The 27,573-nt window shown below is 52.2% G+C and overlaps 2 protein-coding genes across 2 annotated transcripts; both read left to right on the top strand.

The window, feature by feature from the left end:
* The first annotated feature begins 1,391 nt into the window (after positions 1-1,391).
* TMEM276 (transmembrane protein 276) lies at positions 1,392-7,190 on the top strand. Its single transcript, XM_053243780.1, has 4 exons — positions 1,392-1,470; positions 1,754-1,811; positions 4,034-4,136; positions 4,463-7,190. The coding sequence occupies exons 3-4, from the start codon at positions 4,047-4,049 to the stop codon at positions 5,000-5,002; spliced, it is 630 nt and encodes a 209-aa protein (XP_053099755.1). The 5' UTR covers positions 1,392-1,470; positions 1,754-1,811; positions 4,034-4,046; the 3' UTR covers positions 5,003-7,190.
* Positions 7,191-10,443: 3,253 nt separating this feature from the next.
* On the top strand, positions 10,444-25,805 carry LOC128322468 (ras-related protein Rab-13-like). The gene is made up of 4 exons (XM_053243781.1): positions 10,444-11,048; positions 13,470-13,632; positions 16,955-17,074; positions 24,170-25,805. Exons 1-4 carry the CDS (start codon positions 10,860-10,862, stop codon positions 24,292-24,294), a joined length of 597 nt encoding a protein of 198 aa, XP_053099756.1. The 5' UTR covers positions 10,444-10,859; the 3' UTR covers positions 24,295-25,805.
* Positions 25,806-27,573: the final 1,768 nt, after the last annotated feature.

Genomic DNA, 27,573 nt, shown 5'->3' with positions numbered 1-27,573 from the left:
TTTATGCGGTACGGAAGGTTTAGTCATATTTAACCAAAAAAGCCCAGGTAAGGATTTTCTGCATTGTAGCATGAATTTTTTCCCAGAATTGTTGCACTTTATCACAAGTCCACCACATATGATAACATTTCATGTAAGCGTGCTTTGAAAGCATGGCCAGCAGTTCAGCACCTGGCAGCTCCAGGAAGAGAAAATGCCGAGATTTTCTTGCTCCAAGGTAAAGTGTGCCTTCGAGTCAGTGTCGACTCCTGGAGCCCACAGAGCCTCGTGGTTGTTTTTGGTAGAATACAGGAGGGGTTTCCCATTGCCTCCTCCTGCACAGTATGAGATGATGCCTTTCAGCATCTTCCTATATCACTGCTGCTTGATATAGGTGCTTTCATAGTCTGGGAAGCACACCAGCAGGGATTCGAACCAGCAATCTCATGCTTGTATAAATAGTCACATTGGACTAGACAAGTAGTAGCCAAACTGAGGCTCTCCAGCTGTTGTTGGATTACAACTCCCAGCATCCACAGCTGTGATGTATTGTGCCTGGGGACGATGGGTCCTGTAGTACAACAGCTAGAGAGTCTGGGTTTGACTATCCTGGACTAGGATAGGGGGAAACCCCGGTTCAGATGCCTGCTCAGCCCTGAAGACAGGACTTTCCTTCAAGAACGTGGAGCCGAAGGCAAATCTCCCAGCTAATTTTTAATGGAGATTAAAAGAGCAGGGCAAAGTGGCCGCCCTACGTGCCCTGTCCTAAGGACAGCCCTGCCTGAAGCTGTCTAGGTGACCTTGGGCCAATTGTTCTCTCTCAACCTAGCTTACCTCACAGGGTTGTTGGGTGAGGATTAAAGGGGGTGGTGGTGGAAAAATCACCTACACCAGCCTGACTCCTTGGAGGAAAGAGGGAGACAAAATGTAGCCATTTAACCCATTATTAATATTAATCATCGTTCCCACATACCTGGGCTGAAGACAGGCTGCACAACTTTGGGCCTCCAGCTGTTGCTGGACTACAACTCCCATCTTCCCCAGTCATTGTGACTGGGGATGATGGGTGCTGCTCGAGTACAACATCTGCAGAAGAGCCAAAGTCGGGCAGCCCTGGCTTGGGAGAAGGGCTTTTCCGACCCCGCCCGCTCGGAAAGGGGCTGAGACTCCCTGAGCAGGCTTCCCAAGACCCGCCCCCACTCTCCTCCCTGACGTCACACAACCAGAGTTTATTTTTGAGCAGCAACTAAGTTTTCCTCTACTATCGGGCGGTACTGCGCACGCTCAAGGGCCCCTGAGGCTGCCAGTGCCCTTTTCTCGCCCTCAATAGGCGGTGCATTTAACGGAAGTGGGTTTGCCGCCCCGCCTTTCTGCCCCAGGCCTTTAAGGCTTATCTTTGCCTCTCTAGGCTATGTCGCTCTATGGCCTCCACTTCCTCTCCGCGCTCGCTTGTGCTGCTCTAGCCGAGCTGTCGAAGGCTTGGAGGACCCGGTAGGGCGCGGAGGCTTAGCAGGGGCGGGCGGGGCGGCTGCAGCGACCCCCTCCCTGGGGGGATCGCCTGGCCCCGAAGTGGGGTCCACCGCCATCCCTGGCGTCCTTCCCTGGCCTGCCTACGGGGACTCCGCGGGTGTGCCCATCGCCGTGGCCTCTGGGCTCCTCCCAAAGCCCCCTTTCAGGCCGGGGTGTCCGCAGTCGGCCCCAGAGCCCCCCCTGCTGTGCTGCTGGCATGTAGTGCTTTAAACTGCTTTTATACTAACTATAGCCTCATTCACAGGTTATGTCCAGCACATAAAGCAAGTGTCCCGTGCAACCAGGTCCAGTTATTCACAGAGGTAGGTACAGCAGCACACTTTCTGTCTGCATCATGCCTTTGTACCCAGGGTTAGGAACAGGGGGACAGACGGAGCTGCCCTCTACCGAGTCAGACCCTTGGTCCATCTCGTTCAGTATTGTCTGCATACACAGACTGGCAGCGGCTCCTCCAAGGTTGCAGGCAGGAGTCGCTCTCAGCCCCATCTTGGAGATGCTGCCAGGGAGGGAACTTGAAGCCTTCTGCTCTTCCCAGAGCGGCCCCATCCTCTGATGGGAATGTCTCACAGTGCTCACACTTGGAGTCTCCCATCCACATGCAAACCAGGGCAGACCCTGCTTAGCAAATGGTACAGTTCATGCTTGCTGCCACAAGACCAGCTCTCCTCCTATAGACCTTGAATGCAGGTACAGCCATTCACACAAAAACACATCTGTACACTCGTACAACACAATAGCCCTCTTCAGACATTAGAGATGTCTGTATACTTGTACATGTGTTTCCTTGAATGACTGTACCTGCATTCATTTAAAAAGTGCACCTGGGTGCAAGCCCACAAATGCCTGATACAAATAGGATGTGTAATGTGTACATAAGAACAGCCCAGCTGGATCAGGCCCAAGGCCTATCTAGTTCAGCACCCTGTTTCCCACCAGATGCCTTTGACAAGGCCACAGGCAAGAGGTGAGGGCATTCATTCTCTCTTGCTGTTGTTCCCCTGCAACGGGTATTTAGAGGCATCTTGCCTTTCAGGCTGGAGGTGGCCCATCGCCAGCAGAATACAATCTGTTTGCTTAAGAGTTCCATCTTCCTGGTTCATAACCTAAACCACTAAAGACAGCAGACATTAAAAAGTTTAAAGGACAATCATAACACAGTAAAAAGCAAGGCTGCAGCTTAAAAGCTACAAAATCAAGGACTATAAGACCCAGCAAAGAACAGCTAAAAGCAAAAAAACAAACTGAAGGCTTTCAAAAGTGTTATTTGTTTTCTTATTTATTCATCATATCTTATTTGTTTTATTTCTCTTTGTAAACCGCCCTGAGCCATTTTTGGAAGGGCGGTATAAAAATTGAATTAATAATAATAATAATAATAATAATAATAAGTGATGTGAAATGGCACCAGAAGGGAAGCCAAATAGGTTTCCTGAGGCAGGGAGTTTCAAAGGCTGGGTGCTACCAATGAGAAGCTCCTCGTATACATCCCTGTCAATTACGTCAGATGCAGGGACTCCTTAGATGCCTTCAGTGGATCGGCTAGATTGCAAAGGACGAGAAGGTCCTTGGGGATAGGGATGTGCACGGAACCACAGAGGCGTGGTCCGGCACTGGGGGGCATGTAGCTTTAAGGGGGGGTAGTACTTCCCCCCCCCCCGCCGCTCTTCCCCCTCCGGCGCTGGTGCGTTTAAAAATCTAGGCGCGGCAGAGTTCCTCCCTGCCGCCCCTGCCCCCATCGTTGTCCTTCAAAGCCTTCAACGGAGTACAGCTAGCAGTGCGCATGTGCGCTGCGCAGTGCGCGCACTCGTCTTCGCCGCTGGTGCGCTCCGTGATGTATGCGGCGCGTGCACACCAGCAGCGCAGACGAGCGCGCCGCGCAGGGCGCATGTGCACCGCTAGCTGTACTCCGTTGAAGGCTTTGAAGGACAACGATGGGGGCAGGGAGGAACTCTGCCGCCCCAAGAAGATTTTTAAACGCACCAGCACCGGAGGGGGAAGAGCGGCGGGGGGGGGGGTAAGTACTACCACCACCCCCTTAAAGCTACATGCCCCCGCCCCTCCGGACCGCCGGACTTCTGAACCGGTCCAGAGGTCTTTAATATAGTGCCCGAACCGAACCATGCACACTCCTACTTGGGGATGGAGTTTGTCTTGCCACATGTAAGCTTCAAGTGGAGCATGAAATAATCCACTCTCTGCCTTCCATACGAACATAGGAAGCTGCCATATACTGAGTCAGACCGTTGGTCCATCTAGCTCAGTATTGTCTTCACAGACTGGCAGCGGCTTCTCCAAGGTTGCAGGCAGGAATTAATCTCAGCCCGATCTTGGAGATACTACCAGGGAGGGGACTTGGAACCTCAGATGCTCTTCCCAGAGCGGCAGCTTCATCCCCTGAGTGAGGGGAAGATCTTCCAGTGCTCACACTCTTAGTCTCCCATTCATATGCCACCAGGGCAGACCCTGCTTAGCTAAGGGGACAAGGCATGCTTGCTGCCACCAGACCAGCTCTCCTCTCTTGCAGAGTCTCTGCCCTGATGCCTGGCAGGTGTGATGAGGTGGCTGGTGTGCTCTCCAACGCCTTGCTGTGTACGGTGTGCCTGGGGGCCGCTGTGCAGACCTTCCAGGTGAGAAATGGGTGGGGGGTCCTGTCTGTCCTCCAGCTCCCCAGCTTTTCCTAGAGCAGGGAGGCAGTCATGAGAGCTGCTGAGCCACAGCATCATCTGGGGACTCCAGGTCGGGAATCCCGGCGGTGCTAGAGTGATGTGTTGGAACGGAGGGGCTAGTCAGTCTATCCCCTCCTGTGAGATCTAGTGGATCAGGGAGCTCCCTTTTGCCCCTTGGCGATGGAGGGGCTGGTGGTGCCCTCGCTGGGGGCTTTTCCCTCCCGAGAGGGAGCTGCTGACGGTTGCCACCTTGCCACTCACCGTGCCCTGCCTGCCTGTGCTTGCAGATCAACCGGGGGGCGGCAGCCGGCTTCCTCCTCCAGGCCCTCGTGCCGCTCATGGAAACCGCCGCCCTCCTAGCCGCGCCCCTTGGGCTCAGCCTGGATGCCAGACCCCCAGACGACAGCTGGGTCTCCACCGTGGTCGGGCTCCCCCTGCTGGTCTTTGGCTTCCACTGGCTGAACGGGGACTGCTCCACCGCCAACCTCCTCCTGGGAGGAGCGCTGCTGCTGACGGCAAGTTCGGGCTACTTCACCGAGGAAGGCAAGGCCGTGGTGGCCCACTCGGTCACCCTGCTGGCCTCCATCACCATCCTGATCGTTTCTGTCTTTACTGGGAACGTCTGTGGGGTTGTGGGCAGCCTTCTGGTGGGCACGGCGGGCCTGCTGGAGGGAGCCACGCTGCAGCGGCTGCTGCTGCTCCGGAAGAAGGACCTCCTCCGGGCTCTCATGGCAGCAGCCCACCTGGCTCTGCAGTGGGCTCTCCAGAGGCAGCACCAAGAACTGGAGCAAGGGCCTGTGGGGCTGGGGGCGGAGGCGTCCGGCTGATGCGGTGGCAGGGTGGGGCGTGCTGCTCGCTAGGCGGGGGCCTGAAGAGTCTGCAGAATGCAGTCGGAGGGGCGGGAGGATGAGAGCCTTGGGGAAAGCTCTAGTGGGGGCCGGGAGGCAACGCTGGGCTTCCGGAGGCTGCAAGGGATCGTGGCGTGTCCCTCTCGGACTTCTTCTTCACTGGAATCTGACTTGTGCAGCTGCAGACCTGCAGCACCCAGAGGAGCCGGGCTCTGGACTGGGAGTGCCTGTCCTGTCAACCAGTCTCGGGCTGGGGGGCAGCGGTCTTGCATCCCTGGGCTGCCATTCAAGGTGGATCCGGCAGCATTCACTTTCCTTGCTAATGTCCAGTGGAAAATGCTGCGCACAATGCAGTAGAAGGCGCCGCTGTGCAAGCGCCGGGGAAATGAATGGGGAGCTTGACCCTCTGCCTGCCTGCCTGCCTGCCTGGCTCCCCAAACATTCTGCAGCAGACACCAGCAAAATGTGGGGAGCGGGCAAAAGAATGGCTCCACATCCAATGGAATGGGAAACCATTCCCTTCATTATTGTGTGCGTTTGGCTGTATGGAGCCAATGTACACAGAGCATAGTCGCAGCTGTAGATACCTACAGGTCTCTGCCCCAAACAGCTTACAGTCTGAAGCAGTTCTGCAGAACGTGTGACCTAGCAAGCCAAGCACAGCCCGCCAGCCCTCTTTTGAGTGGCCAACCTCGTGTTTGACAACCACCCTGTTTATCCCAGGCAGGCAGCAACACCAGAAAGCTTCTTTAGTCCCCTGTGGGCTGGTGAGCTGCCTTCTGCCTGGCCTGAGGTTTGCATGCAGGACAGGGAGTTGTATGGTTCCAACACCACCGCCGCCTTCTCCGTGGATGCCACTGCCCTGCAAGGAGTCCACGTGTCGCCCTGGGTCCATGGGCAGGGGCATGGAGACCTGCCAGCGACCAGCTGTGTGCCAAATCATGGGATGCAAAGGCGGCTTGTGCAGGCGGGCGGGGAGGCCTCTCCCCAGGGTGAGGTGGTGCCTGCTGCCCCATCCCGGCCTGGCTCCACCCCTGAGGCGGCCTCAAGAGCCCTCCTCTGTACTTTGCCCTCAAGCTGGAGTCGGGCAGTGCGAGAGGCCAGAGCACAAGGGGGCCTGGAGTGGAGTCTTCCTGGATGCGGAAGCGAAACAAGGGAGTGCCGTGGGTGAGGGCCGGAGCCGGGTGGAGGACCTGGACTGAATCAATAAACCCGTCTCCATCCCGTGCCTCACCGTGCAGAGCGATGGGGTCATGGTGTCCCAGTGTGGAGTCCCTGGTGATTGTCCTGCTCCTTGCCGTCCTCTGTCGGAAGCAGGAAGCGGCTGGGTTGGGGAAGGGTGGCCGGAGCCGTCCTTGGCAGGGAGCACCTCTCTCCACCCCAGACGCTCCCCGAGGCGTTCCTGCCCAGCCCTCCTGCCTGCTTGGCACGCAGCGTGACTTGCATGTGACTGCTGGGATGAGGCGGCTGCTGGAGTGTCGGCCCCGGCGGGGAGCCCTCGGAGCAGCCCAGCCACTGGCCAGCTGTGCAACCCACGCCGGCCCTGCGAGGACAGCCTGAGTTTGCCCGGGGCAAGGTAGAGACGTGGGTGCCTTGGCCACGACACCCACAAGGAGCGCCAGGCACCAAAGGGGAGGCAGGCCTGTCGGCCGGCCAAGGAGCTGGGGCAGGGTGGGGTGCAGGCCAGTGTGCTCTCCTCATTGTTCCCCATCCGTGTGCTGAATGAGTTTGCTCTGGGCTACAGGATCAAGGCAGTGCGCGCGCACATGTGCATTCAGGGTGGGGCCTTCCTGATTCAGCCTGAGCAGGATCTACAATGACCTGAGTGGAGATGAGGAAACACGTGCGCATGCCTTAGAGGGGACAGTGATGCTGACCCCGGGTTCCAGCCCCCAGAGCCAAGGAAGTCCCCTTTCGGGTCCTGCGGGGGGGGTGCTCTTGGCCGGAAGGGCGCAGTGGTGCCAGGGGCCACCAAGCCACGAGGAGATGTCTTTTCCCTTCTGGGCCCTCTGAAGCCCCTCTGTGGTGCCGGGCTAGGTAGGGTGGAGGGACAGCAGCCTGCAGCAGATGGAGAGGTCTGGGGTCCCTGGAGTGGCCCCTCTGCTCATGGGCCGCCGCTCAGTACGTGAACATAAGAGCAGCCCTGCTGGATCAGGCCCAAGGAGGCCCAACTAGTCCAGCATCCACTTTCACACAGTAGCCCACCAGATGCCGCTGGAAGCCTATAGGCAGGAGATGAAAGGGGCCTGCCCTCTCTCCTGCTGTTACTCCCTTGCAACTGGTACTCAGAGGCATCCTGCCTTGGAGGCTGGAGGTGGCCCGCAGCCCTCCGACTAGTCGCCGATGATAGGCCTCTCCTCCAGGAAGTTCTCCAAACCCCTCTTCAAGCCATCCAGCTGGTTGGCTGTCACCACAGCTTGTGGCAGAGAATTCCACAAGTGGATTATGCCTTGTGTGAAAAAGTACTTCCCTTTGTTGGTCCTAAATTTCCCAGCAATCAATTTCATGGGGTGACCCCTGGCTCTAATGTTGTGTGAAAGGGAGAAGAATTTCTCTGTCATGTCTCCCCGCAGTTGTCTTTTTTCTAAACTAAAGAGCCTCATACGTGGAGTCTCTGCTTTGCATGAGAAGCTCCCAGGTCCCGTCCCAGGCTGCACCTCCCACTAAAAGGGTCTTCGGCTGCAGAGTTGCTGCTAGCCAATCCTGGGCTGGTGGGCCAGTGGCCCGACTCGGCAGCAGCTAGCTTCCAACGCTCATGGTCGAATCGCCCTGATGAGGACATCTGTGCTCTTCAAGAGCACCCAGCAGCAGCATTTGACTCAAAACACAGGTTGGATGGCAGAGGCGGCCCTTTCTGAAAAGTCCCTCGCCTGTGTGGCTGACTCACAGAGATACTGTCCGAGGACACGTTATGTGGATCGCATGTAATGGGCAAAGGGTCAAACGGGAAGGAGGGCCAATTCAAGGCTTGCCGTACAGTGCAGGCTCTGCACAACAGAAAAGGGAAAGGATTTCCTTGGGCTGTGGTTTTCATTTGTTCAAGGACGCCGTACCAAAACCATGCTCTGTGTTGCCAGGAGCAGAACAGAAAAGGCCAAGAGTGTAACAGGATCTCTTTATTTGCCCGGGGGGTGAGCAGGCAGGTGGTCGAATGTGCGTTTTAAGACAGGCATTGAAGGAGGCACATTAGGCCTGGTCCTTCCAAACACCAGGTGAAGTGCTGGTGAGCTTCTGACTGCACCTTTCCACATTAGACTGCAGGTGGGCTGACAGGGTGGGCTCCGGCTCCTCCTCCCTGCACGCAGAAAACTAGCAGGTCAGTAAGAAGGCTGGGCTACAGCCACCCTCAGTGGCATGGCATTCTTGCAAGGGGCTGAGTGAGGGGTTTTTGTGAATATGAAGGAGCATCCAGTTAGATAGTTCCCATCTAAAGTTTTGGAGAGGAAAGCTAGCCTAGTGAGCATGAATTGTCCCCTTTGCTAAGCAGGGTCTGCCTTGGTTTGCATTTGGATAGGAGACCACATGTGAGTGCAGTGAGATACTCTACCATAGCTCAGAGGTAGAGCATTTGCTGACCTTGCAGAAGGTTCCCAGTCCAATCCCTGAGCTGGGAGAGACTCCTTCCTGTCACCCTGGAGAAGCTGCTGCCAGTCAGTGTAGACAAGACTGAGCTGGATGGACCAAAAGTCTAACTCGGTAGGAGGCCACTTCATCTGTTCCTATGAGGCAGGACAGGGATGATACCTGCATGTCATCTCAAAGGTGGCATCTGGTTGGCTCCTGTGGGCAGCAAGGCTTTTCGGGGATGGAGGCTAAAGAACTGAGTCAGAGAGAAGTGACAAGAGATGATGTTCTAAACTGTCTGGAAAAACGGAAAACTAGCAAATCTCCAGGGCCAGATGGCATCTATCCAAGAGTCCTCAAAGAACTCAAATGTGAAATTGTTGACCTCCATGCTAAAATATTTAACTTATCCCTGAAATCAGGCTCTGTACCAGAGGACTGGAGAGTAGCAAATGTAACACTGATTTTCAAAAAGGGATCCAGGGGCGATCTGGGATATTACAGGCCGGTTAGCTTAACGTCCATTCCGGGCAAATTGATGGAAAGCATCCTCAAGGATAAAATTGTAAAGCACCTAGAAGAACAGGCCCTGCTGGGAGTGAGCCAGCATGGCTTCCGCAAAGGTGAATCTTGCCTCACCAACCTTTTGGACTTCTTTGAGAGTGTCAACGAGTGTGTGGATCAAGGTGATCCAGTTGACATAATATACTTGGACTTCCAAAAAGCTTCTGACAAACTTCCTCATCAAAGACTCCTGAGGAAACTTAGCGGTCATGGGATAAGGGGACAAGTACATGTGTGGATTGCTAACTGGTTGAAAGACAGGAAACAGAGGGTAGGTATCAATGGAGAGTTTTCACACTGGAGGGAAGTAAGAAGTGGGGTCCCCCAGGGATCTGTACTGGGACCGGTGCTTTTTAATTTATTCATAATGATCTAGAAGTTGGAGTAAGCAGCGAAGTGGCCAAATTTGCAGATGATACCAAACTCTTTCGTGTAGCAAAATCCAAAACGGATTATGAGAAGCTCCAAAAGGATCTCTCCAAACTGGGGGAGTGGGCGACAAAGTGGCAAATGCAGTTCAGTGTTGGCAAGTGTCAAGTGATGCACATTGGGACGAAGAACCCAACTTCAAGTATATGCTGATGGGACCTGAACTGTCGGTGACTGACCAGGAGAGGGATCTTGGGGTCCTGGTGGACAGCTCGTTGAAAGTGTCGACTCAATGTGCGGCAGCTGTGAAAAAGGCCAATTCCATGCTAGGGATCATTAGGAAGGGGATTGAAAATAAAACGGCTAATATTATAATGCCCTTGTACAAAACTATGGTGCAGCCACACCTGGAGTACTGCATAAAATTCTGGTCACCACATGTAAAAAAAGGACATTGTAGAACTGGGAAAGGTACAGAAGAGGGCAACCAAGATGATCAGGGGCCTAGAGCACCGTCCTTATGAGGCAAGGCTACAACACCTGGGGCTTTCTAGGTTAGAAAAAAGCCGACTCTGGGGAGACATGAGAGAGGTCTATAAAATCATGCTTGGAGTGGAGAAATTGGAAAGAAATTCTTCTCCCCCTCACATAACACTAGAACCAGGGGTCATCCCATGAAATTGATAGCCGGGAAATTTAGGACCAACAAAGGGAAGTACTTTTTCACACAACGCATAATCAACTTGTGGAATTCTCTGCCACAAGCTGTGGTGACAGCCAACCAGCTGGATGGCTTGAGGAGGGGCTTGGATAACTTCATGGAGGAGAGGTCTATCATCGGCGACTAGTCAGAGGGCTATAGGCCACCTCCAGCCTCAGAGGCAGGATGCCTCTGAGTACTAGTTGCAGGGGAGCAACAGCAGGAGAGAGGGCATGCCCTTATCCTCCTCTTGCCTGTGGGCTTCCTAGAGGCATCTGGTGGGCCACTGTGTGAAACAGGATGCTGGACTAGATGGGCCTCCTTGGGCCCGATCCAGCAGGGCTATTCTTATATTCTTAAGGTGCTGGACTAGAGGGGTTCAGCAGCAGCAGCAGCCAGGCTCATTGGATGTCTTGGTGTGAACCTGGCCTCCTTCTGGACTGGGTCCCTCCCTGATCCTGCCCAGGCCCAAGAGGCTTCCTTCCTTCCTTCCTTTCTCCCTCCAGCGGCAACTTTGCAGGAGCCCCCCAGAGGCTCGGCTTGCCTTAGCTGGGTCGATGGTCCTCCTGCTGCCCTCCAGGCACTGGGTGGCCTACCACTAGGGGAGCAGAGCGCCCTGCCCAGAGGACCCCTGCTGCAATGGCAGCTGCCTCCAGCCCCAAGTTCAAGCTGATTCTTCTGGGGGACTTTGGGGTGGGGAAGACCACCCTCTTCCACCGTATCCGGACAGGGCACTTCCTGGAACACGCCCACACCCTCGGCCAGCACATGGACACATGTGAGAAAACCCTGTCACTGAAACACCATCGCAGCCACCTCCAGGTGCAGGTAGGAGCCTCTTTCCCAGACGAAGCAGCCAGCCACGGGGGTGGTGGGTGGGTGCCTCACCGCTGGAACTCTCTGCCTCAGAAGGGCATGGCAGGAAACAGCTCGTGCACTGCAGCAAGGGGCCTTGGACCACCTGAGGCCCTTTGCTCCGCAGTGCATCTGCCCCCTGATTGTGGCGCACCACCATGGTCTGGGCGGCGGGCGGGGGGGCGGGCTCCATCTCGGGGTGGGAAGTGCTGGAGTCCATTTATGATTTTGTTAATAGGGGAGGGGCAGCAACGCACTTTTCTGGGAGCCAGACTCCGTGCTCAAGAAGCTGTGGTCATCACCCAGGCTAAAGCATTCGAACTCAGTGCTGAGCACTTCGCATGGACAGAAGTCCTCTCCAGTTCCACCTCTCTTTGAAAGTGAGATTGGTTGGGAAACGAGGGAGGGCCTTTCCTGTTGTGGCAGTCACCCAGGGTCGCCACACCCAGAGAGGTCTCCTCAGCCGTTTCTGTGTCCTCTGCACTGAGAGACCAACGCTGGCGGGGGGGGGCGGGAGGGGGGGCGACATAAAATCTTTCTCTGAGTGTTGCTGCTGCTGCTGCTGCTGCCTGTTTTCTTGTCTTGCTGCTGCTTGTCAAGAAATGGATTCTAGCGGGTGTCTTTTCTCCTGTTTCTTAATCATGTGTTTTGTATTGCCTTTTTTTCTTTAGTGATTTCTAATACAGCAAATTGCTATGCTGGGTTTTTAATAGTTGTGAAACAAGCATACTGTTGTTATCTTTATTATTATTTAAATTTAGTTGTCCCCTTTCATCTCAGACGATGAAATTGTGTGGGTGTGAGAGATTGATTGATTGATCGATTGATTGATTGATTGTGGGGGCAGGGAGGCCTCTTTTGTAAAATGGTCCTTGCCACCTGCAATGTTAAAGGCAAGAATTGCTTTCAAATCATGACTGCATTTGGCTGTGAGCAATAAAGGGTGACAAAAACAGTACATGTATATTAATCTGTGGTCCACTTAATCAGAGGCGCCTTTTTAATTGATTAAACTCCATCTCCCATTGCCTGGTAAAAGGTAAAGTTGTAAATAGGTAAAGTTGTGCCATCAAGTCGGTGTCGACTCCTGGCACCCACAGAGCCCTGTGGTTGACTTTGGTAGAATACAGGAGGGGTTGACCATCGCCTCCTCCCACGCAGTGTGAGATGATGCTTTTCAGCATCTTCCTAGATCGCTGCTGCCCGATATCGGTGTATAGCCCCATAGACTGGGAAACATACCAGCGGGGATTCAAACCAGCAACCTCTTGCTCCCTAGGCAAGTTACTTCCCCGCGGCACCATTAGGTGACTTCTCCCATTGCCTGAGGTTAGGAAAATTCTGCTTTTCATCATAAGCCTGCAAATCAGGGTACCCAGAAAGATTTCCCACATTTGTAACCAAGGAACATTTCATACTTCTAAGCACGATCTCCTCCAAATCAACTCTGTTGTACAAATAGATGGAAATAGGTTGCCTCTTTGCAAAACAAGTCCGGCTGCAGAATTTGTCTTGCCATAGGTGGGTCCTGGTGGGCAATCAGGAGGAAGCAGGGTGGGCCCCTTGGGGGATGGAGGAGCTTTCGGAAGCTGCCTTCTGCAGAGTCAGACTCTGGGTCCATCTAGCTCAGTATTGTCTACACTGACTGGCAGCGGCTCTCCAGGGTTTCGGGCAGGGCTTTTCCCCTAGCCATGCCAGTAGATGCCCGGGACAGAACCTGGGACCAGACCAAGCGAGGCAAGTGCTCATCCCCTTCGTTGCAGCCCCATCCACCTAGATGGAGATGCTGTGCCAGTCCTGCTCTCGAAAGTCATTGATAAAAGGTGAAACCGATAGCTGAGCCAAGGCTGACTACAGGGTAGGCTCCGTATTTTTACTGAGTATTACTTTTAACTAGCTGACCTGGCACAGAGCATCTGCACCCCTAGTTCTCCCTGTCTCCCCCCCATCACTTCAGCCGTTCTCCCCACTCCCCTTCAGCCCCAGTTCGTCCCCCCCCCACTTCAGCCCCAGTTTGTTCTCACTGGCTGGGTGGCCTGGGCACCACTTTCTCTCGCTGGTCGCTCACCTTCCTCTCCCCCTCCCCTTGCTTATGAAATCTTGCGAGAGCTGCCACACATGGAATTAGCAACGGGTATGCCTTAGAGAACTATATATATAGATTATTGCACATTATTTTTCGATTCTCCTGAGAAACCACACAGATGTTCAAAATGCATTGGGCAACCTAATAACCAATGTGTTCACAAATAAATCTTTGCCTTTTCCTCCACTCTTCTGCCTGTTTCGAGTCCTGCTCCCAAGCAGAGTCTTTGATATCAGCTGGGGTGTTCCATGGGGTAGTGAGTTCCCCTGGGTCCCCCCCCAATCACGGCACTTTTTTTGCCTCTGCAGATCTCCCTGTGGGACACAGCTGGTGAGGAGCGCTTCCTGTCTCTGAGCAGCTGCTACTATCGAGATGCGGACGCAGTGCTGCTGGTGTATAGCATCCCCGGCCCCGTCTCCTTCGACAACCTCTCACACTGGCTCTGCGTGGCCAGGCAATACTGTGCTGATGGTAGGCAAGGGAAGTGTGTGGGTGAGGTTGCCACTTCTTCTCTGCCTTTGCTCCTCCGCCCTTAACAGCAGCCACACACAAAGCAATTGGGCAGGCAAACCCTTCTGCACCATTTATCTTCATGCCAGGAAGTATATCTCCTGCTCAGTGTCTGTTTGTCTCATGCAGATGTTACAGGGCTCCAGTTAAAACAGGGAGACCCTCTTGGCAGACGCAGGGGTGCAGATAAGCATTGGGGGATTTCCCCCATTGTACTGAACTGCCCCACAAAGCATACCCCTCCCCCCAGTGCTTTCCTCTCCCCCAAAACACTCGAAGTGAGAAGCTGCTCCTCAGACTTCCCGGCAGAAAGGTGGGCTGATGGCCTAGACTCCAAGCAGGAACCCAAGAACTGTCAGCCCAAGATCGGAGTCTGGGCAAAAGGCAGGACTGTCTTTCCTCCTCCAAGGAGGAGGGGGGTGGGGGTGGGGGGAGAGTGTCAGGCCATGGCCAGGCTCCGGCGCAGGCTGCATCTGATGGGGGAGTGCAGAACGGGCAGGGGGAGAGTCCAGGGGATCAACGAGGGGGGGGGCAGCAGATACAGCCAGGGTAGACTGGTGCCAAGTGCCCGATCAGTCCGTCAAAGAGCAGGAGGGCCAGAGCCAGGAGCCACAGCCAAGCAGGTGGCCAAGGACCAGCAGGGCAAGGCAAGTAGGTGCCATTGCTCTGTCAAATTACATTGCTCAGGTTGAAGAACCAAGTCTGCAGCAAGGCTCTCAACCTTGGGCCCCCAGACCAAGGGAGCTGATGGGAGTTGCAGTCCGGCAACATCTGGGGAGCCCCCAGGTTTTGGGAACCCCTGAGAGAGAGGGCCAGCAGGGCTCTCGCTGGTTCCTCAGGTCCCCTGGGTTAGGAGGAGCTGCAGTACCAGTACCAGCCTCGAAGCGGGTGGCGCTGCAGCACAGCAGAGAGCCGGCTGGTTGAAACCCTTCTGCCCTGCCTGGGAATGGCTACCATAGCACAAGGACGAAGGGACCAGGACTTCTGCCAGTGGCTCTGCTCCAAGAGCCCTGGGGCTTTACAGCAAGATGCAAGGGCAGTTCACACCGTCAGGAGGAGGGCAGGACAAGCATCCCCTACCCAGGCTCAGGAGTAGTTTGCACTCCCATTTTGTGATTGCGTGGGAGTCAAGAACAGGGCAAGGGGAGTCGGCAGGGATGGCCAGCTCGCCTGCTGGGTAGAAGAATGCCCCCCCCCCCTTTCATTCAGCAACTGGGCACTGCTGCAGGGGAGCCCCTTTACCCAGCTGCCACTGAGCAGACCATCCCTACCCGTGCCTCCTACCTTGTTTGTTAGACTAGACTAGACTAGACTAGACTAGACTAGACTAAACTAAACTAAACTAAACATCTGTCCCTGCCTCTCATATTTATATATCACCTGACATGTATATCTCTAGGTGATGTACCCAATTTAAAACCCAACAAATATAAGACGGAGTAAAAATTAAAACAATATTATGAGATAAAATCAATTAAACAATTTAAAATTAATTTCAGTTGAAAGCCTGAGGAAACAGGTGTGTCTTGAGGGTCTTTTTAAAAACAGTCATTCTGTACCAATTGTAGTTTCTGGACTATGTACAAAGGCAGCCCCATGTAGAGGGCATTACAGTAGTCAAGCCTTTCTCTGCATTATGTGCCACTGTTTTAAGGTCAAGGTACCTTGTGTTTTACTCGCACATGATCAATTGCACACAGCTCTAGGACGTGGGTAGGATGCTGCTTCTACCCTATTTCTGATTGTGTGAACTTCCTTAAAGAAACGTGATGAGGCAGAAGAGGATGTATGGACGTAGGGAGGATATGATGCAGGCGATGAGGGAGAGTCAGCAAGGGCACAGATGCTCTACTCCATGAATGATGGAGCCAGCCGTTTGTAAGCACTGCCTGCATGCACTGGAATCCAACCTTCCAAATACCGTCCCTTCCACAGGTGTCCTTTTCTCTGGAACTGCCAGCATCTGCTTGTTTTTGAAGAAAATACAGACAACATCCTTGGCAAATGATTGCATCCCAATGTTTTCTGGTCTGCCCTCCTCCCCAGACCTGATTTGTTCCCTGCCCCCCACCTTAATATACAATTGTAGTACCAGTCTCTCTGGTGCAGACAAAGTGCTGTTGAGGCTTTTAAGGGCTACCATGCCTTTAATTGTAAGCTTTTTCCTTGTACGGTCTGCCCTTGTTATGCCTTCTTGTTTCATGCAGCTGGAGGATTCGTGATGAACTGCCCCCTTAGTAGTCAGGTTCTGTTGTGTGATAGTACTATCTTGATATATAAGGGAAAAGGCAAAAGGATCCCAGTAATTAATCCTTTTTCCCTACAAGGAATAGAAGGAGACTAATTAAGGAACAGCTCGTCAATTATGAGGGCTGAAATGGGCTTTTAGATTATACTTGTAGGTAAGGACCATCATTGACCGGACGAAGTCATTTTGCGAAAGTTACACTGATAGGAAAGTTCAAGAAATTAAATATACGTTATAGAGTTTTTTGTTGAAGTGCCTGCAAAGGGGAAGTAAAGAACAGTTTTGAATGTGTAGGATTTCAAGTTCAAACATCATTTGTTTTATTGAATAATTACCATACATAGTAAATTTGAAACACAGTAAATTTGAACCTGAGAAAAAGCTTGTGCTTCTCTTGGGCATAATGTCATGTTTGAATTATTGGTCTGATTATTGAGTGTTAAAATCTGTTGATTAACAGTTAAAATATGATTATTATAGTCAGAATTTGTTCTAAAAACACACAAAGAAAATCATTTAAACTTTTCACTGAGTGTACTCTGGTGTGAAAGATAGTGTATCCAGCTAATTTAATTTAAGTGGCAGGAATGTTCATGCAAAATGTGGTCTCTCTCTCTGTAGGTAATTGGGAAGTATGACTTTATTTTGCTCAAACACACCCACAAACAAACAATACTTTTCAAAATATATATTATCCTCCCATGCCTTTTAAAGTTTTGGTTTTCAACTGCCAGTTTTAATTGCTGATATTGTTCTATTTGTGAACCACCTTGGGACATTTCTGTGCCCCCAGGCTGTCTAGAAATCCCCTAAATAAATAAATAAATAACCCCCTGAAATGCGAACGTGAAGAATCCAAATCCAAATCCTGCAGCAGAAGCTGGGCCTTTTTTTTTAACCACTGTGTGAACACCTCCCTCCCCGATGTACACAGAGAGTTGCTTCCTCCTGCTCTCCTGACAGGTCTGTGCCTTGGCCAGAAACGCCAGACCTCCCAGCCTCCTCCTGTATTTTCTCCCAATTCTTCCCTTCCAGCCGATATCTTCCTGCTGGGCAACAAGAGTGACCTGGAGCCTTGCGTCTCCGAGGAGAAGGCCGAGAGGTTTGCTGTGGAGCACTGTGCCTCTGGGAAGTACAAGGTGTCGGCCAAGACAGGTAGGACCCGACAGCCTTGCCTTTCCAGCTGCCCCGGCTAGACGGGCCCAGAGGGGAGGGGGCCGTGCTGCAGGCTTGGGAATAAATCACTGGCAGCACCAGAACAGGTCAATGCAAGAAATGCAGAATGACAAATAGGGGCTTAGTGGATGTCCTCTCCTCCGCCTTGGCCTCAGCAGCACAGGGGAGATGGAAGGACGGGGGTTTCCGTGCAGGTGTGGGGCCCCTGCCTCAGCTCACTCCCGGCCATAGGGATGAGCAAGGAGAGCCCACTTGCCTCCAGGGCAACTGGGCAAGCAGCTCACATGTGGCCATCATCCATGCAAGAATTCTCACATCTGAGCCCCAAATGCTCTCTACACAGGCCTGAGTCCTTTTAGAGGGGCCCCAACATCACAACTGCCTCAGGCCCCATAAATCCTCTGGGCAGCCCAGTTCCAATGCCTCTCTTGTCCGCCTCTTTCAATCCGATGGGCAGCTTCCCTCGGCCCCTCTCCAGTCACCCAGTCCCCGGGGGCTGGGGATGATGGGCTTTGTAGTCCAACAATAGCCAGAGAGAACTCCAGCTTGGCCACTGACTTGTGAATCATAATGGAGAACTTTTTTCATTTGCCCTGCAGAAGTGAACAGGCTTGTCAGCTGTTTCCCCCCGGCTTTAGCAGTTGTATGACAAGCAGAAATTCAACATCGCAAAAGTGCAAAAATTGCTCCTTAAGAAAGTCTAATAGCCAGTGCAAAGTCAAGAAATCTGTAATAAATGCTTCCCTCCACCCTGACTCCCCCCATCTGCTACAAATACTTGCTGACAGGCTGGGTGAGCTGCTGCAAGAGAGAGGCGAGTAGGGCTTGGTGGACCCCCCCCCCGCCCATCCTCACCCTTGTACCTGAAAAGGCTCCTGTCCCACTGAGGGGTGGGAGCACTCTGTGTCCTCCCCCACAAGGGGCAAGGAGACCACGGGGCTTAGAAGGGGGCCTATTGGCTACCCTGGCGCTCCAAGGTTCTCTTCCCCACCCTCATTCTATCATCAATAGATGGACACGAGTCTACAGGGAACTGCTCTTTTAAACTTTGGTATAAGAGAAGGGCCAAAAGGCTCCCCAATTCCTTCAAGTGGGATCTAGCAATGAGGGGACAGGAGAAGGGGTGCGCTCCCTGACCTAGGGGGGCACTTGCTTCCTCACTTCCTCCCCCCTCCCACCGCAGCTACCTTTGGAACAAGAATGGAATCAGTTGTTTTAAAGTCTGAACTGTGTCAGATAGAGGGGACGATGTTCTAAACTGTCTGGAAAAATTAAAATGTAACCATTTTCCAGGGCCAGAAGGCATCCACCCAAGAGTCCTTAAAGAGCTCAGATTTGCCAGATTTGCAGATTTATTTACTAATTTATTCACTATTTAGGGTTGTGAAATCCAAAAGAGATTGTGAGGAGCTCCAAAAGCATCTCTCCAAACTGGGGGGTGGGGGGGCGACAAAATGGCAGATGCGTTCAGTGTTAGCAAGTGTAAAGTGATTTTATTTTATTTTATTTATTTATTTTTACATTTCTATACCGCCTTTCGTTAAAAAGAAAACCCCAAGGCGGTTTACAAAAATTAAAACATACAATAAAAGCAGTAAAAACATCAAGCTAAAAACATATAAACAAGCATAAAAACACGATAACAGATAACAGATGATGCATATTGGGGCAAAAAAAACCCAGAAGATATTCACATATAAGCTGATGGGATCTGAGCTCTCAGTGACTGAACAGGAGAGGGATCTTGGGGTCCTGGTGGGCAAGAACTCGAAAGTGTTGCCTCAATGTGCGTCAGCTGTGAAAAAGGTCAATTCCCTGCAAGGGATCATTAGGAAGAGGATTGAAAATAAAACTGCTAATATTATAATGCCCTTATACAAAACTATGGTGCAGCCATACCAGGAGCACTGTGTACAATTCTGGCCACCACATCTAAAAAAGGACATTGTAGAACGGGAAAAGGTACAGAAGAGGGCAACCAAGATGATCAGGGGCTTAGAGCACCTTCCTTATGAGGCAGGGCTACAACACCTGGAGCTTTTTAGTTTAGAAAAAAGACGAGTGCGGGGAGACATGATAGAAGTCAATAAAATCATGCATGGTGTGGAGGAAGTGGATAGAGACAAATATTTTCTCTCACACACATAGCAGTAGAACCAGGGGTCATCCCATGAAATTGGTCGCCAGGAAATTTAGGACCAACAAAAGGAAGTCCTTTTTCACACAGCACATAATTAATCTATGGAATCCTCTGCCACCACAGGATGTGGTGATGGCCACCAGCTTGGACAGCTTTAGAAGGGTCTTAGACAGATTCATGGAGGACAGGTCTATCACTGGCTACTAGTCTGGTGGCTGTGGGCCACCTTAAGCCCAAGAGGCAAGATGCCTTTCAATCCCAGTGGTAGGGGGGCAACAGCAGGAGAGAGGGCAGGCCCCTCTGAGGGCATTTCACTGTGTGAAATGGGCTGCAGGCCTAGATGGGCCTCCTTGGGCCTGATCCAGCAGGGCTGTTCCAATGTTTTTAATGTTGATTCATAGGCAAAGTATTAGGCACTGTGGGAAAATTTTGAGACATTTGAACAAAAACTATTAGAACAAGGGAGTAGAATCTATCTAACCTTATCCATCTATCTCTCCATCTCTAAGGCGTATCCATCACTAATCCCATGCATGGCAGCTCTCGTGAGAGTTCTCAAGTGAGCTGCTGGCAGGGGGAGAGGAAAGCAGCAGTGCCAGCAGGCAAGGCAGGAAACAAAACAGCAGTGGGGGAGAAAATGGTGCGGTGCGGGGGGGGGAGAATGAGACTGTGGGGGGGGAGAAAATGGTGGTGGCGGGCATCTGGGAGGGGAAAAAACAGCAGCAGCGGGCAGGTTGGAGGGGAAGAAAACAGCGCCTGGCGGGCAGTGAAAGAAAATGGGGGCGGCAGGCAGGTGGGCAAAGAAATCAGCAGCGGGAGATGGGCAGGCGGGGGAAACGAGAGGTGCAGATGCTCTGCGCCCAGCCCAGCTAGTATTAATTAATATAGAATAATATCAGATTATTTGGCTTGCAATTTAACAGTATAACATGAGTACAATAACTATTTAATTTAAGTGAAATATACATTTGGTTTTTAAACTGCTTGTTTTTTAATATGGGGGGGGGACTACATACAATAGGATGCAAAGCAGGAAAATAAAAACATCAGTTTTATTTATTTATCAAATTTGTACACCGCCCCAAACTTTCGTCGCTGGGCGGTTTTGCAGTTGAGAACTTTGTGTTTGATTTTGAGCCATGTATTTTGAGCCAGTTTCCACATTTTATGTTTAGGGGTTCAAGCCCAGTTCACTGAAAAATCCTCTCTGAGCTAGTTTTTGTGTTTGGAGGTCAGGATCAGTTCAACTCCCTGCCGACCCCCAGACATGGACCTGCTGAATTTCAGCAACATGGCTGTCTCCTATGTGCTTGGCTAGAGCCTTGGCGGGGGGGGCGCTATATTGGTGCACTTCAGGCAGAGACTGACATTAAGAAAAGAGGGGACTACTCTAGACTGGAGTCACACAGACACACCCCCCCCCCCACACACACACAAACCCCTCTCTAGTCCATTGATGTTGGCGTCACACTAACACTTTCTGTGATCTGTCCAGAGACACATTTTCTCCGTCATCCAGAGCTCTGCATCTCCCAGAATCTGGTGGCCCCATTCTGGGAGCAAGTGGTCTGCACGGCTGAAACAGAGGCCCCGGACTGAGTGGCCTCTGTAGTTGCCGTCAGCCTTTCTGAGGCACGGCAACAGCACACGCTTGAAGCAGCACGAGTGTGAGCTGGCACAGGCCCTCTGTGTGTCTGCAGAATTTGCGCTAGGCAGGCAGGTGCTGATTATCCATCGGGCAGCCAAGCCTCAGCCAAGCTGGGTCATGAAGTGCTATTAACCCTGTTTGGCTGGGAAAGGGAGGGAGCAGCCACGTGTGGGGTGGTTTGCAAAAGGGTGGCCCAGACTGCTGAAGGAATGGGCTGTCTCCAGGCGAAAATAATGAATGGGTGGAGAACAGGTTCCCTTTCCGGTCTGACCGGCCCCACAAAGGAGGATGCTTTTCTGCCCTGTGCAGCGGCAGCTGGGCATTTGGGGCGTGTTGCGGCATTGCTGACCCTGCCACAAGCTCCCCTCGCTGTGGGGCACACTCTGCCTCCTCCCTGCTGCGTTCAGCCTGCTTCGTATTTCTTGGCTGAGAACATGGTCTACTTATCTGATTGGATCCCCTGTTCTTGAGTTGGGGCAGAACTTCACAGCCACTGTTGCAGTTTTGAAGCAACAGTAAAAACATTATGTGACGGCACAGCCGACTTCCGAAGATGGTGGGTCCTGGAGAAGAGCTTCTGCAGACACCAACTGCAGCATATAGGCAGGTTTCTGTGGGTGCAGGAAGCTGCTTTCGGCTGAGTCCGGCCGTGGTTCCATCTAGCTTCGCATTATCTACGCTGAAATTGAATCTGAAATCAATGAAATTGATTGCCATGAGGTCTTGGACCAACAAACGGAAGTATTTTTTCACACAACGCGTAATCAACTTGTGGAATTCTCTGCCACAAGATGTGGTGACATCCAACAACCTGGATGGCTTTAAGAAGGGTTTGGATGACTTCATGGAGGAAAGGTCTATCATTGGCTACTAGTCGGAGGGCTACAGGCCACCTCCAGCCTCAAAGGCAGGATGCCTCTGAGTCCCAGTGGCAGGGGAGCCACAGCAGGAGGGAGGGCATGCCCCCTTCAACTCCTGCCTGTGGCTTCCAGCAGCATCTGGTGGGCCACTGTGTGAAAAAGGATGCTGGACTAGATGGGCCTCCTTGGGCCTGATCCAGCCGGGCTGTTCTTATGTACTCTGACTGGCAGTGACTCTCCAGGGTTTCAGGCAGGAGTCTTGCCCAGCCCTCACTGGAGACGCTGCCAAGGATTCACTGGACCGGGAATGTTCTGCATACACAGCAGATGCCCTGCCACTGAGTGAAGGCTCTGCCACGCGGGGGGGGGGGGTGGCAGGGGGGGCAGTCCTCCAGACACCCAGGTCCCACAACAGAAAAGGCTTGGAAGTCTGAATTGTGCTTGGAGGCAGGCCAGAAACAGCAAGAGATGTTCCCTTTGGCAGGTCCGAGGCCTGGATTCTGGACCAAGTGAAGACCAACAGGCTCCCTACCTGATTTCAAGGCTGATCTCTGCTTCTCCTCCAGTCTGTCTCCTGACTTTGCCTTTCACTCTGCCCCCCGTTTCGCCTTTGTGGTGGTTGCCTGCAATGTTATCAGCTGAGGAATCTTGCCCCAGAGTTGAGCTGAACTTGCTCAATATGTCTCGACTCAGCTGCCTGCAAAAGGTAGCGGCTCATCCCACCATCTGAGGCGCAGCGGTCTCTGATGAGCAGCAGTCCGGGGGCTCCCCTCTCTCCCCACACTCCACTCCCAGTGGCAAATACCACCTCCTTACAGGACTAGCCCCCTGAGCTGGAGGCAGAGAGTGCAGAGGCCCGCAAACCTGGGTCTCCAGATGTCGCTAGACTACAGCTCCCATCAGACCCAGCCATAACGGGGAGGGCCAAAGGCCAAAGTGGCTGCGGAGAGGAGAGCTGGGATGGCGGTTGCAGGCAGGACTGGTCCCCTGAGCTAAGCAGGGTCTGCCCTGGTTGCAGATGAATGGGAGACTTGATGTGTGAGCAGTGCCAGAGATTCCCCTTCTTAGGGGATGGAGCCGCTCTGGGAAGAGCATCTACAGGTTCCCAGTTCCCTCCCTGGCAGCAGCATCTCCAAGAGAGGGTTGAGAGAGAGTCCTGCCTGCAACCTGGGAGAAGCCGCTGCCAGTCTGTGGAGACAATATTGAGCTAGATAGACCAAGGGTCTGACTCAGTATATGGCAGCTTCCCAGAGCCGTAACTATAACAGGGCAAGGGGAGACAGTTGTCTGGGGGCCACTGCCTTGGGGGGCCCTCCAGAGGCAAGTCACATGACTGACTCCCCCAGCCGCGCACCCGCCCAGGCTCCCTTCAGTTGTATTCATCTATTCATCCTCCAAAACTGATGTGAGTGTTAAGACCTGGAGCTACCTGAACAGCACGTCTTTCTCCAGTACCATTCAATGACTTGCATCGTCCACAATTGACAAAACCTTTTTAAAAAATAATTTAGGATGGTGTTCTATAGTGGCACGTAGGTGTTTATACGTTTTACTCTGCTTTTTGTTACTACTATTCAGCCTCATTTAAGATTTCTTTACTTCATGAGCTGAGCTTCAGTGGGGGGGGGCATTTTAAAATCTTGTCTCTGGGCCCCCTCCAACCTTGCTAAGCCCCTGCAACTTCCTATGTTCCTATGATGGGAGTTGTAGTCCAACAACATCCGTGGACCCAGGTTTGAGAGCCCTTGAGATAATGGATGCAGATCAGGCAAAATGTTATCCAGAAGACGAAACAGAGAACTGGGGGGGGGGTTTGATGTGGGGAGACTAGAAGAAGGTACATCAAGCCAGACAACCACTCAGGTTCTCAAAGATGGCAGTAAAGGGGTGGGAAAGAGGCGAGGCAGCATGACTATTCCTACTGGCTGCCCAGGTCACCTGGCCTGGCTGGCAGCCAATCGGCCGCTCCCTCTCCAGCCATCATCTGGGCAGCACTGCGGCTCAGATAGCCAATAACTCCTTTTGCTTGAGAGGTGCAGGGATAAGGCACCTGGGCCCAGCTGTTGAAGAACAACATCTGGCCACATGATGTGAATGTGCAAAAAATCAGGACATCCTTCCTGATGTCCTGTCTATGCTGTCATCCTCGGTAGATTGCAGGGAGAAATGGCCAGAGGCATCCAGAGTCAGGGACAAATCCTCGACTGCTGCTCCTCGTGCAGAGTTTGAAAATTTGGCAAGCAGCCATCTATAGCAGGGGTGGCAACTGTGGCTGAGGATGATGGGAGTTGTAGTCCAGCCACAGCTGGAGAGAGCCACAGGCTGGCCATGCCTGATCCATGGTTGATGCGGAGCAGCTGTGCCTGCATGCCCACTTCCGGGCTGCTCTCCAACCTGACTGATGCTCCTTCTCCTCTTCCCTTTAGGCGAGAACGTGGACCAGTGCCTGCAGGAAATGGTGGAGAGGCTCCTCCGCAAGAAGGAATTCCAGCGCAGCGGCTTCCACCCACCCCTGCAAGAAGTGGGCTACTACAGCCACTGTGGGTGCTGAGAGCTGGGCTGGGCCTCCCCGACAAGGCCCCCTCCCTGCTTTGGCATGAAAGGAATAGCCGCCACACAGGCGCACTGTGGCATGCACACACACACCCCACCCGGGAGCCTTTCCCTGCGCCCTGCGTCAGATCTGGACTGGCACCCTCTGTTTGGAGCAAGCATGCTGCCGCCAGTGGTGCTCTCGGCTGAATGGTGGTCTCTCATGCTTCCCCTTTAACAAGGTGCTGGTATCCACATTGCTGTGGGTGTCATGGCCGAGGAGGACAGCCCTCGGGGACAGCCTTTTCTGCAGCTCTGGAGGCTGCAGCCATGCCGGGGCAGGGACAGCTTCTGCTGGTGCCTGTCGAGCGAGCGGGCACACCCCTCCGGATGCCAGCCCATCATAGTCCTGCAGGCCCTCTCTCTCTCTCTGGGCAAGGCTGCGTTCCTTCATCCCAGGAGTGGCCAGCCCCCACTGTCCCCAGCTGCAACTCTGTGGCCTCTTCTGCGAGTGACCTTGCACCAGTCTTGGGCTTTCTCAAGATGGCTGCCTGCCTGAGAGGAAGGCAAAGCAAAGCTCCCCACTGAGCTCCCAAAGCCTGGATTCCAGGAGTTCTCAGCCTTGGGGCCCCCTGCTGTTGTTGGACGGTGACTCTGCTCATCCCCAGCCACAATGGCCTCAGTGGCTGTGGGTGATAGGAGTTGTAGTCCAACACCCAAAGGGACCCAAGGCTGAGAAGCCCTGCTGTGTCTTAAAGGGCATTTGCCAGGGTCGAGGAGTCCGGGGGTGGGTGCGAGGGGGTGGTCTGTGCTGCAGTGCATGGGGGGGGTGTGTGTGGGGAATGCAAGGATGTGTGGAGTAGGGGATGGGAAGCTCTGCAAATTGGGCACGAAGCGGGCTGTTGCCATAGGAACAGCGTCAAGAGGTGTGATACTCAAGCCTCTAGATCCTTTTCTGTGGGATTTAGGAGCAGCTCCTGTTGATGCTGGCTTGGAGGGGGCACCATGACAGTTAAAATGAAAACACTTCTATAACATTAGAGGAAATCATTTGCTTTTATTCGCGGATATGTGCCATGATTAAAAATAGATTTCCAGGTATAGAGATGCAGATGTATTTTATATTGCAGGGACAAATCCTACATGCCATTTGTGCATCAGCATTATGAAAGGGAGTTGAGATGCCACAAACCAGGGAAAAGCTTGCAGCCATGGCTCTGATATAATTAATTAACTTATAAAACTAATCTAGTCATGCTGAAAGGTTTAAAACACACAATATGATAAAAAGTTAAGAAGGAATTTCCTCCCCAGCTGAAACTGTTACCTAAGTAGGAACAAAGTACAATTAAGTTTACACAGGAAATGAAATGAAAAGATACTGTTATCATGTATTAAAGAGATTACTTGCCTATGTGATCTGTAATCTATAAAAATCTGTTGTAAATGATGATCGGGGTTCTGGAATTTGGGCACTAGCCGGCCAGAACCTTTGCTTCTGCAGAGCAAATAAAGCCTTTTAAAAACTTCTCCGCTGGTGATGTTCTTTGGCTCGCTGACCCAGTAAAAGACCCATTTGGATGGTATAGCAGCTCCTCAGATGTTGTTAGGCTACAACTCCCATCACCCCCTGCCACGGTGCCAGGTTTCTTAGTTTGGATCTGGGAGTAAGGTAGAGGGTTTGCCCTGCAGTCACACTGGACCTCCCAAGCTGGGCAAGAGCCTCTCCCACCTTTGGGCAGTTTGGGGGCAGTCACAAACTTTGGTGAACGACCCAGGCCAGCCAGAACGCTGGATCTTCTAGCCACAAAATAAGGGATGCACAAAGAGAGTTTGAGGAGCATCTAGCTGGAAGTGTTGGGCGGCTGGGGTGGGGCGGGGAAGGGGATAACAAAAACTTCTTTAAATAGATCAGAAGCAGAAAACATGCCACAGAGGCAGTTGGACCCTTAGATTATGAGGGTGTGAAAGGGATTATTAAGGAGGATCAGGAGATGGCAGAGAAACTAAACAAGTTATTTGTTCTTCTCGACAGAGGATACTGACCCACTCTGGAACTGAGCTTCTCAGGCTTGGAGGCTGAAGAACTGGGCCAACTTGAGGTGACGGAAGAAGATGTTCTAAAATGTCTTGAGAAATTAAAAATTAACAAATTGCCAGGGCCAGATGGCATCCACCCAAGAGTTCTAAAGGAACTCAAACGTGAAATTGCTGATCTCCTAGCAGAAATATGTAACTTGTCCCTACAATCAGGCTCGGTGCCAGAGGACTGGAAAGTAGCCAATATGATTCCGATTTTCAAAAAGGGATTCGGGGGGGATCTGGGAAATTACAGGGCAGTTAGCTTAACTTCTGTGCTGAGTAAATTGATGGAAAGCATACTTAAGGACAAAATTGTCAAAAATAGAAGAGAAAGAGAAGTCCCCCTTGCTGAAGGAGAACCAAGATAGCTTCTGCAAAGGAAAGTCTTGCCTCACTAACCTTTTGGAGTTCTTTGAGAGTGTCAACAGGCATGTGGATAAAGGTGAGCCGGTTGACATTGTATACTTGGACTTCCAAAAAGCTTTTGATAAAGTTCCTCATTAAATATGCTTGCATAAACTTAGCAGTCATGGGATAAAGGGACAGGTTCATGTGTGGACTGGTAACTGGTTGAAGGACAGGAAATAGAGGGTAGGAATAAATGGACACAGTGGCAGGAGGAAGTAACAAGTGGGGTCTCTAAATTATCTGTACTGGGACGAGTGCTTTTTAGTTTATTCTATGATTTCATAGTCTATTCTATGATTTAGAAGTTGTGATAAGCAGTGAGTTGGCCAGATTTGCAGATGACCTTAAACTATTTAGGGTAGCAAAATCCAGAATGGATTGTGAGAAGCCCCAAAAGGATCTCTCCAAACTGGAGGAGTGGGCAACAAAATGGCAAATGCGGTTCAATGTAAGCAAGTCTAAAGTGATGCACATTGGGGCAAAAAAAACCCCCACATATATGCTAATGGACTGTCGACCAGGAAAGGGATCTTGGAGTTGTGGCAGACAGCTCATTGAAGCTGTTGACTCAGAGTTCAGCAGCTGTGAAAAAGGCAAATTCCATGCTAGGGATCATTAGGAAGGGGATTGAAAATTAAAAGGCTCACATTATAATGCCACACTGGGAGTACTGCTTGCAGTTCTGGTCACCGTATCTTAAGAAGGACATTATAGAACTGGAAAAGGTGCAGAAGAGGGCAACCAAGATGATCAGGGGCCTGGAGCACATGAGGCAAGGCTACAGCATTTGGGACCTTTTAGTCTGGAA

Source organism: Hemicordylus capensis, chromosome 4 (genome assembly GCF_027244095.1).
Source record: "Hemicordylus capensis ecotype Gifberg chromosome 4, rHemCap1.1.pri, whole genome shotgun sequence".
NCBI classification, from domain to species: domain Eukaryota; kingdom Metazoa; phylum Chordata; class Lepidosauria; order Squamata; family Cordylidae; genus Hemicordylus; species Hemicordylus capensis.
This window is presented reverse-complemented; position numbering and strand designations above follow the sequence as displayed.